This window comes from Drosophila tropicalis, unplaced genomic scaffold (assembly GCF_018151085.1).
Source record: "Drosophila tropicalis isolate 14030-0801.00 unplaced genomic scaffold, ASM1815108v1 contig_158, whole genome shotgun sequence".
Lineage (NCBI taxonomy): Eukaryota > Metazoa > Arthropoda > Insecta > Diptera > Drosophilidae > Drosophila > Drosophila tropicalis.
This window is the reverse complement of record NW_027172602.1, coordinates 5692154-5703476: the sequence shown is the minus strand read 5'-3', so window position 1 is coordinate 5703476 and position 11323 is coordinate 5692154. Positions and strand designations below refer to the sequence as shown.

At 36.7% G+C, this 11323-nt stretch overlaps 1 protein-coding gene across 1 annotated transcript; it reads left to right on the top strand.

The window, feature by feature from the left end:
• The first annotated feature begins 1845 nt into the window (after positions 1 to 1845).
• Positions 1846 to 2914, top strand: LOC137587076 (uncharacterized). Its single transcript, XM_068303330.1, has 3 exons — positions 1846 to 2068; positions 2181 to 2453; positions 2518 to 2914. Exons 1-3 carry the CDS (start codon positions 1994 to 1996, stop codon positions 2614 to 2616), a joined length of 447 nt encoding a protein of 148 aa, XP_068159431.1. The 5' UTR covers positions 1846 to 1993; the 3' UTR covers positions 2617 to 2914.
• Positions 2915 to 11323: the final 8409 nt, after the last annotated feature.

The following is an 11323-nucleotide window of genomic DNA, read 5'->3' as shown; positions in this document are numbered from 1 at the left end:
AGGGTTAACCCTTCATTTCATTTGATTTTGTGGGCAATCATTTCCTGTTTGTTGTTGCTCTATCAGAATGTTTCTCTTCTCAATGCTGGTTCTGTTTATTCTAAACGATCATTCTCTATTTCTTGTGCACACACAGCCACCCACTCACCCAGCCATCCACCCATCCCGCACCACTGCTCTACGTGTCTGATAGCTAAAATGCATTTTTCTGTGGATGATTGCTTCAAATGTTTCCGTTTCCAATTTAATAGCACTTGAGGCGAATACAGAATACAGATTGTTGTTCTTGTTACAGTTGACCTTGAGAAAAATGAAATCATCCATCATCATCATCATCATCATCATCATTTGGCTCGAGCTCGAATGCATGTAAGTGATTAGCTTTGGAAAAAGGATTTGATAGCTGAATAATATAAACGTTTTAATTGCTTAAAGAGAGGAAACGGAATTGCGTATCGGAAATGAGTGTTGGCTCAATTAACGTATCCGATTCAATTTAGCAATCAATGATTTAGACTTCTATAAATAATTTCTCACATTGTTTTGAATCATCATCGCGTTGTAAGTGCACATGCAAATGACATTACGATTTCATCGCATAATCATTCCCATCCAGAATCCATTCCATTGAGCATTACTTGGTAGTTAAGTGAGTATTTATGTATTTATGCTGTCTGTGTGTGTGTGTGTGTATTACCCATGAGAGCATGAGCGAGCATATTTATGCTTATTTAATTAATGATTCGATTTACAAACACTTGGGGAGAGTAACCAAACGATAAGCTGAGGCTCTCCATGTGTGTGTGTATGTTTCTATGCTCTTAATGAGGTCAAATCTGATAAGTTTGCATTTGTTTTTTTTTTTGTTTTTGGGTGGGGTGAAGCAGTCGCGAGAGCACACCCGATGAGAGAGAGAGAGAGAATGACAGAGAGAAGAAGCATCTCAATGACCCGCATTAGCATACAGTTGAGCAGATTTATCGAAAAGCAATAGTCAAACAAACAGACCGAACAGGCCATGATCATCTCCCACAACAGTGGTCAAAGGTCTCATGAAAACTAAACTAAAGTTTCGCCTTTCGTTATTAGATATGGAGAGAAATCTTCCTAAGGTCCATCCATTGTCAGCATGAAAACTAACTTACACTCTCACAAATTTTAGTTCACTAGAATTTCTGAGCTAATCTAATTAGATTTTCCTTTAGCCACATCTAGTGTAATCTGATATAAAATGTAATAAATTCTTCTCTTCTTACAATAAACTGCCTTAGAGAGAGATTAACAATTTGTAAACCTTCCTTCATTCCTTTTTTGTCGTTCTTATTTTGGATATTTATATAACAATATATATAAAACTAGTAGAATATTTGTTTGATTTTTAAAGATTTTATATCGGTTTGTCTCATAGTTACTTGAGCATGCCAATAATGTAAACAACTAACTAGAGAGCGTCACACTGTCGTTGCGAATATGGTTCAATGATATTATTTATACAGTATTTACCAACAGTGCGTATCAGTGTGCGACCTCACCGCCCTCCCCGTCATACGCCCCATGTGCCAAGCGGACCAAGTGCTTGGAAGTGCCGCCCCATATCGTACACAAACGTTTTTGTGTGTGTGTGTGTGTGTGTGTTTATGTAGATACACTTGCTCACCAAGGTTCTCTTGCTTGCTCGCTTGCTCTCTTTTGGCCCCTCCAGAGCGTGTGTGTTTGTTTGTCTGTCTCTCGCTCTGCCTCTCTCGTCTACACATTTCAGCTTTGTTTTTGGTTTCTGCTTTGCTTGTGGTTCGCGACGTTCGCTCTAAGCAATCGCGTTTGCCTCCAGCCAGTGGCGTTCTGTGCTCGCTCGTGAGCGCAACAATGTGAACAGAATTTTTGGCTGGCCCCGAGTTGCATTTGTTTCTGTTTTTTTTTTTTCGTCGTGTGTTTTGTTTTTGGTGTTGCTATTATAAACTGATCCTGATCCCACCTGCACACCCATTAATGAGCCATGATGTCGGGCACACAAGACTATGATCGCAAATATGTGCGCAGCATTGAGGGAATATGCAAATTAGCATGTTTGGTATGTATATAAGCATACAGTCATTTGCAGTTAACGCTAACCAACTACATACATACGTCATCAATATTCTCTCTCTCTCTGTGTCTCTCCCGCTCGCTCGCTCACTGAGTAGCTAAGCAGTTTTATTGGCTTTCTGTGTATATTGTGCGCTCCGGTGCGTGTGAGTAATTTTCGTGGTAGCTTCTACTTGGCCGTGGCAATAATTGGGTTTCTGGCCACACTCACACTATTGTTGGCCCGTTTGCTACATTTGTGGCAACGTCTATGTTGCCGCTGTGACTCAACTCTCTGGTCACTGGGCGTACATTTAGCCCTAGCCATATCATATTTTTTAGCCTCCGGTATGGTTCTATCATTGGATATAGCCAGCTATACAGCGGCAGCGGTAAGTGTCAAACCAAATCTAAACTTCTTACAATAACAATAACAATGCATTTTGGATTTTACAGTTTTTTGGTCTAATAGCATTCAGCATCAATGCCGTAGAGGCCTATGCCAATTGGAAACGTAGTCGACAAAGGGATATGGCCACTCAGACCATGGCCTAATGCAGCTAGTTGATTACCCCGAAAACATCTCCCTGTGTATTAAAGCAAAATATGAAAATAACTATTTAAAGTCTGCTTAAAGTTAAGTTATAAGAGAGTGTGTGTATTTTTTTTCTATTTGTATATGTTATCTACTATATGAAAACACGATAAGTTTATATATATATATAAATACTTTTTATATTTAAAGAAAACTAAGAAAGTGAGAAAAGAAAACCAAAGTTCTAAGAAACAAAGCAACAAGTCAAAGATATGTAAATGAGCTTTTAAATAAAATCTTAAGCCTAATGTGAAAGAACTACTACAAATTAATCTCATTCTGCACGATTATGTAAGTCAAGGATGTCAGATAATGTCAATAAGTCAAGTCGTTGTAATGACTTTTCATTTAAATATATATTTGCGGCATTTTGGAGGGGAAACTGACCAGTTTCAGTAGTCAAATCTCACTTTTGGATGGGATAATTTCCCTCATTTCTTCCCCGAGAATTCACCACGTATTCTGGAGTACTAAGAGCTTTGTTTTCAGGTCAGGAGATATTCCTTATCATGGGACTTGAGCTGTTTTTCATACACTTTAGACCTCAGCCTCTCCCTTTAAAAGAGATTTGGTGAGATTTTCTTAGACTTTCCTCCCTCAAAATGATATTTAAACTGAAATTGTTTAGAGATTATAGTTCATATCTGTGCAGAAGGATAAGTTTATATGTCTCGATATGTTTTGAGAAGCTTATAACGTTTAAAACAGCAAAAAGTATCATTTTTCTATTATTAGTTTATATTTTTTTTAAGTGAACGTAAGATTTTCAAGTGTACCTGTCATATGAGTCACACCAAGTTGGTAATAAATCTACACAAAGGCGAATTCTGGCTTAGAATGAAATCACAATATCAATTTGACGCCTAAGTAACCTTGGCTGATCAATGGATAAATGGTTATATTGATTTAGGCACGACTAGTAGAATAATATAGAAATGAATGTCCAATTTAGCTCTCAGTTGTTAAATATTTTGAGTACATGTAAAGTTTAATGTTAACAAGTTACAGCTTGAAGCATTATTTCAAAAACTATTCGACTGAAAACATTGAGCAATAGTTTTTGGGGGTAAATTGAGTCTTAAGGGGAAGTAATTCATTGTCTTATTGTCGATATGCTCTGTTTACAAATGGGGATAGACCGTGTAATTAGTTTAGAACTTTTCTTTCACTTCAAGTAGAATGCTACGGCTATTCTATACTTGTCTTTACTAAGTGTAAGCCATAATTAGTTATGGTTTTTTGGTTACCAGTTTTATATCCCCTCCACCCACATTCGTTTGGGTAAATGTCAGTCATGATTAGCAAGTAATTACAAAAACTTGGAAATTTGTTTAATATTTTCCTCTGAGAAAAATAAAAACAAATGTATGTTAGTTACCACATTTCATTAGAGTAGCAAAGCACAATTATTAACATGTGGCTATTAAATTCTAAAAAAAAAACCAACACTCAATATATGAATTCGTGTCCGTCGTTTTGTAGGTAGGTCAAACTGCATATCAGTAAATGACCAACTGGCCAACATTATATCGATGGGTGTCAAGGAGATGGTGGGCCAACATTTATTTACTAAATGGCCATTTAATTATTTCTTAATATTGCCAGCTTTAGCACTTCTAACATATTATGTGGCACACAATTTCAGAAACCACCCAAGACAAGAGGCAACTGGAAAAATGCCATCCACACACGCACGTTCTGAATCGAGTGAGAGCGAGAAAAGTGATGGAAAAACTTTGGTTTTGGCTTTTGGCCAACATCGAAATGCCCTGCAAATGCTTGGCAATCTTTCGACTAGTTAGTTTAACCACCTTAAACACACTTGCATACAATGCGATTAGGCATTAACTCATCCAAATCGTTATGACTTAATGCATGCAGGGTATTTTCAAGGCGGGTGGATTGCATATCGGTTTGAATAGTTAACCTTTTAACCAAAAAAACACATGCTCATGCTCATGCAAGTCACGCAAAATGAAATTAATTAGTATTGTTGCCAGTTTGGCAGTTTTCCCATCCTCATCCTCTTGAATTGAATACTCCACCCCTGCTCCTATCTTCAGTCACACCAGGACTGTCTGTCCTTGCCAGACCTGGGGTAAATATTTCGAAATGAAACAGAATGAAATTTGTGAAATTTGTGAAATTCGTATAAAAAAGAATATATAAAGAATGTATCTTCATTCAAATGGCAATAGCAATTTGTCATCTGCACATGAATGCAATTTTTTTTAAGTTAAAAAATGGAAAAAAACCAAACTGCGAATATTTGCCCTAGGTCATGAATAGAGAGAGAAGCACAGAGAGAGAGAGAGAAGGAGAGAGAGAGAGCACCAGACCGGGTAACACATTTACCAACATTTGCCGTATAAAAATTGTAATTAAATGTGTCAAAATGGCAATTGAAATGCGGAAATCGTTGCCACAAATGCCATGTCTCTGACACCCCTCATTCGTCCCCCCCGTCACATCACTCTTCATCCCTTCCCTAGACCCGTAGATTCTCTGTCACTCTTAAACAAAACAGAAAAAAACAAAACAAAAAGTAATTAATGAAATCATTTTGTAAATCAAACGGGCATTTAATCAAAAGTCACCCTCAACCAATAACGAAATTGGCCTGACCTGACAGTCGGACAGTCTGACAATCTGACAGTCTGTGTGGTCTGCGGTCAGAGGTCGCAAGTCTGAGGTCTAAGCAATTTGTCTAGCTTTTCCTGCCTGCCATCCCTATCGTCCTGCCTTTCTTCCTGTTGTGTCGAAATTCATCACATTGCCCACTATATTTCCCGTATCAACAATATTTCTTGTATTTTCCCAAATACACTCAAAGGAAAGACAATGGACACCATAAAGGATGCGTCTTGGACTTGGAGTTGCTTGTGTTAAATTTTAGTAGAAAGAAAGTAAATTCCGAAACATTATTCCATTTAGTTTGTATGTCCTTTTGACTAAAGAGGTTCGTTTCTCTCTCTCTCTCTCTCTCTCAGTGTAGAGAGATTTAGTCATTTAATCTTTCAAGTCGATTTAATTGTCACCAATCTGTTAGCTAATTTGTGAGAGAAAAATTAATTGCTCAACTTTTTGTTGGCAATTTATATTTTTGTCACACACAAAAATCGGTTTTATTTTTGCCTCTTGGGTTTCTCTTTTGTGTTTTTGGCTATTTGGATTCCCTTAAATGTATAATTGATGAGCGCCATTATTAATATTGGATCTGTAAAATCTGAAAATCCGACTGAAAGCTCAAGCTTAAAGCTGGACTTAAAGTGCCGTGTGTGTTTGTCCAAATAGAAAGCTCAAGTTTAGTTTATTTGGTGCAACTTTGTTTTGGAAAAGCTTTTACCAAATGAAAACTTGGTCAATATGTTTCAACAAGATCGCTTTAATCCATTTCATAGACCTAATCACTGAGCTTAGACTTACTATTTAATGACTTTTACTGAACTTTAAGCGAGGCACTGGCAAAGTTTATTGTCAATATCTCAATGTTGAGTTCAAAGGAGCCTCTAAGGACGCTTTTCATTCAGACTGACGTCTAATCAAATGAAATATTTTAAACCTTCATTTTCGAACAATTTGCTATTCCTCTTTTGACCATCTTGCGGACATATCCTAGCCGCTTTTAACAGAGAGATTAGATTTAGAAGTTACAGACTTAAATTTAGATGCGAATTGCTTGCTCTCGGGTTTTGGGCATAATTAAACTAAGTATATATTAATATCAATCAAGAGTTTTTCTCTAGACAAGCGTTGAAATTTTAGTTCATCCTTAAGGACATTTAATGCCAATCAAGCAGTGTTTATTTTGACCATTCTCTTATATTAATCTCTCCTTTAAGCAAGCAGTGTACTTTAGTTTATCCGTAACCATAAAAAGGTTTTCTTTATTCTTTGTTTTTTGAAGCAGTTTTTTAAGGGAAATATGTTTTATGGCAAAGACCTTTTATGGCAACATTTATGGCATTGAAACTGAAATGATAACCAAATGTTAAGTAATTGAATCAATCTACTGTATTTTTACAGAGGGACTTTTCTTTTTGTGTGAGGGGAACTTTCTGTACGTTAAATTGCAATTTGCAATTTAAGTGAGTTTTTCCTGGCTTTTCACCCCCTTGAGTTTTTGGGTATGGCATAGCATCATGGCATGTGTGGGTATTTTTAATTATGAAACCATAATGATTGAGATGTCAAAAGCAGTAGCAACTCCTAATGAATTCAAAATGCAGTAGCAACACCTTTAACTCCACCCCGAAACTGTCATCGATGGGATAATTCATGACTCTGTCTGTGGCACAGTTTGTGGAACCTAATGGGTTTTGTTTTTGTTAATTTTTCGTTTTTTTTTTTGCAATAACAATATGCAAAAGACAAGCCAATATAGCACACACACATACACACACACACACACATACACTTTCCCCGTGTTGGGGAAGAGACTGAGACTGAGACTGAAGACCAAATGAAAAACTTGTTCAGGTTGTTAGTTTTCATTTTTAGTTGTTTCTTTTTGTTGTCTTGGTTTATTTGTATTTGTATTTCAATTCGAATCAAAACTATCTTTGAGTTTTTCATTTTCCAGCTATGTGTGTCTGTGTGCGAGTGTATGTGTTTTTTTTCTTTTAATGACAGGCCAAAATCGACATTTGCTACGGCAAAGCGATGCGTGGAGCAGGAAGTCTTCGTTGCCGAATCGTGGCAAATGCAGTCGAGCAGCATCCACAAACATTGGCGACAACTACGAAAAATGCGTAATTGCTTTTAGCTAGGCACGCCCAGACATCTCCCCTCCCCCTCCTCCTCCGCCACCTTGTTTGCTCAGTCTCTCTTCATCTTGGGAAAATGCTTGGCCATTAGCGCTAAAAGCCAACTACCTTGGCGGAAGAGATACCACACCGAAGTCATATATAGACATATAGAAACATGTATCTATCGCCCACACACACACACACACACTTGAAAGATCTTTTTTGGCAAACAGTTCAATGATCTCAATAATCGAAGAAAGTCATATAAATGTATATTGAAAACGATCCTGTTTTGCATATTTCATGTTCACGAAGCAGATTTAATACCCTTTTCTTCATTTAGGCAAAACAGGCACATTTCTATCCCAAAAGTATGCAATGATTTGATTGAAATCTTGTTAAGAGTGTCGACAATTTTGTTTATAAGTCAAATTCAATGCCCTGACACACGTCTGAATGTTATTGGATGAACAACAAAACAAGGCTAAGACCTTTCTTCTTTCCCTTGCACCGTTACAGGCAATTTGCCAAAGAAAGTGGTAAACAAATTGTAGGTACAATATGACAAACTGACAAAACGCCATGCCAATTGAGGGGGATGGGTGGTTGGGATCGGGGAGCGGAAAAACCATATGCGTGAATAGTGTCACCTCGAGTCTGCACGTGTACTTTAACTGGAAACTAAACTTGGTTAACAAAAAGAGAAAAGCAAGCTTGAAATATGTGGGTAATACTATGTAGCTGAAACCGAAACCAAGTCACTTGGTCAATATCGCATTAGATACGGTCAGCAAATATGAGCCAAGAGGGCTAACTCTTGTTCAAACTGCAAACATAATATACATTGATTTCGTTACGATTAACTTGAGTTTCTCTTTAATGGATAATTGAATTGGATTCAAATTGTTGTCTATGTGTTACAGTTTTCAAAATAGAATCCATTTTTGTTGTTGTTTTTAAATGTTTTATTTATATATATTAGAGTGCAAATTGATGGCCGAGTGCAGAGTGCAGAGTGCATACAAAAATATTAAATATAGTTAAATGTTAGCCTAGTTTTCAGTTTTGGTTTTGGTTTTGTGTCATTGACCAACCCATCAGCCCCGACAATCAAATAACCAAACCCAACACCCTGGCAACCGTTTCACTTATGTTTTGTACACTCGTATCTTCCTTTTGCATCGTTGTTTTATTTTATTTCTATTTCCATTTTATTTATTTTTGTATTTTTTTCGTTTTTTTGGCGCCGCACATCTCATGCCTGGCATCTCTGTCTATGCTTTTGCTTGTTATGTTCATTTCATGCCATCATCGGTTCCATCCTCCTCCTGCTCTGTCTTCTCTACCTCTTTTGTAATCCAACTGCACACCGGGCTCAACCTCCAACCCTCTCCTACATCTATCCACTCTTCACAAATTGTCATTACTGTCCTTGCTAAAGTGGTTGTTGTTGCTACTGCAATTGTGCAATTTGACATTGTTAAAGTGCAAAGTCACAGAGACAGCAACAGCTACAACAACAACAGCATATGCACAAATTGTTACGAGGGTTGTATGAACAATAATGCCTAATTCTATCACAGTCGAGGCAAGTCCCACTAAAGTATGCAATGAATTTTAGAATGTCCTTTAATCTGTCATTGCTTGTAGAGATCTATCTCTATCTATGATTTGTTGATCAATACTTTGCCCAGCCTATTGCATACTTTAAGGGGCATAATAAGTCTTTAAAATCAATTTCTTATATGCAATGAATAAAACTGGAGAATTTCGTGAGTTTATAAACTATTTTCTTGTCATTTTGTGTGAAATTACAAACTCCACATTAATAGATATTAACAATTTGCTGATTTTAGAGGTATGTTAAGTAAATTTAGTTATAATTTTAAAATTTTTTATTAGTTTGAAGGTTTTCTATAGATAATAATAAAGAGAAAGTTTTGAAGAAACACAAAAACATTTTACTTCAGAAATTATTTCCTAAAGATATAGTCATAAAGATCGTTGCATTTATCAGAGCTTTATTAGATATAAGGCCATAAGAAGACATTGCAGATGGTTTCAAAAGTTGGCTATAATGATTTTAGTTTCAAATCGAAAGGTTGTTATCTGATAATCGTTGTCTATTATCAATTCACAGACCCCATTAGGATATTATGACATATAAACTAACTTTAATGTAGGTAAATCCATCAATGAACCCACTTAAATTTATGATAATGCTTACACACACACACACAGAGAGACTCAAATGTGTGTAAAAACTCATCTCTGCGCTTGTGTTTCTTTGTTGTTGTTTGTTGATTTACCTCCGACTTCAATTCGGTAGGGTTTACTTTAGCTACAACAAATTTAAAATTTAATTTGATTTATTTAAGCTCATGTCGAATTGAGTAGATGAAATAAACCCCAAAAAAACATGGTGTGAAAAGACAATTGAAAACTAAAAATCGTTGATGTTAGTCGCACAATTTGTAAGCTCAGAGGCGGATCCAGAAACCTTTTGTATTGAATGATATTAATTTAGACGAAAAACTTTAGCTTACAATCACTTGAATATCATATTTTCATATGTATTAAACATAACTAAGCAAATATCTATGAACAAATGCTAAATTTGCAATAAAATGTTCCCTCGGGTATTTTTGAAAAATACCAAACTACTTTATTTTGTTGTTGCTTTTGTTGGTGGTTTCTTTGACATTTTCGCCGTCCCGAAAAGAAGGTGTGGGCGAATCGTTTAGTGTTGTTCGAAAGGCATGGGAGGTGTGTGGTGGGGTTGGGTGGGGTGGGAGAGGTTTTGGGGGGGTCTGTGAGGGGGTTGCATATGCGTCACGTGCTGACCGACCGCAAAGAACGACCAACAAATAAACAAAAAAAAACGCCAAACTAAATTTACCGTTGTACCGGTTTGACTATTGCCACAGCTGATCGTTGGGGTGATGGGGTGGGGGGAGGTGTTGGTAAATGGTATCCACTGTAATTGTCTCTCGCCTGCCAAGTCTCTCTCTCTCTCTCTCTCACACACACAGGCCGGCTCTGCCCAAGTCTCTCATGCTGTGGTAGGCGTTCTCTCTTGCTGACTCTCTTTCATTGGCGCTTTGCGTCTGCGTCTGCGCGACGGTGTAACGGCAACTCTTTAAAAGTATACGTTTGCGCCTGCGCGCAGCTCAGACAGTTGATGGCGTTCGCAGTGAACGCTTGACACGACGTCGCTGCCGACGCGTTATTTTATATTGAATCGAATTTGAAGCCGTAACCGTAACCGTAACCGTAAACGAAACCGAAACCGAATTCTCTTTCTCTCCAACTCACGCTCTGTGTATCGCCTTCGTTGGCCCTCTCTCTCTCGGTCTCTCTGTCTCTCGTAATATTAGTAAGTTAGGCGCGGAAGTGGACCGACTTGACTTGACCATATCCACCATATCCTATTAAACAATTTAACGCGGTTTTTTTTTTGTGTTCAGTTTGTTTTTCTTTTTTTTTTTTTTTTTTTGTTTCTTTTTTGTCTTGTATCTGAAGTGTTATTACGGTTATTTCCGTGTTTTTTGGGTGATCAAATACATTGATAATTATCTACTTCAAAAATTATAACATCAAATGCAAATTAATTACAATATTCAATTGAACGAAAACAAAACCAAACCAAAAAAAAACAATATACTTAAAATTTCAAAAAAAAAAAAAAAAGCAAAAGAAACAAAGATAAACCAAAAAAAAAAAAATCGTGTTAATATAAATAATACATAACAAAATCGTTTGTGGTTCCGCACTAATAGTTTCCTGCTGCAAATCAAATAATAATAAACAACAACAATAACAACACCAACTAGAAAACTGGCAAAAAAAAAAAAACAAAAAATACAAAAAAATATTGCGAAAGTGTTGTTTTTATTGTTGTTGTTGTTTCTATATAAGT

Coding starts and splice junctions, on each gene's coding strand:
- LOC137587076 (XM_068303330.1), top strand. CDS start 1,994: ATGATGTCGGGCACACAAGACTATGATCGCAAATATGTGCGCAGCATT. Junction 2,069..2,180: donor TATGCAAATTAGCATGTTTG/GTATGTATATAA, acceptor CTCACTGAGTAG/CTAAGCAGTTTTATTGGCTT. Junction 2,454..2,517: donor CCAGCTATACAGCGGCAGCG/GTAAGTGTCAAA, acceptor TGGATTTTACAG/TTTTTTGGTCTAATAGCATT.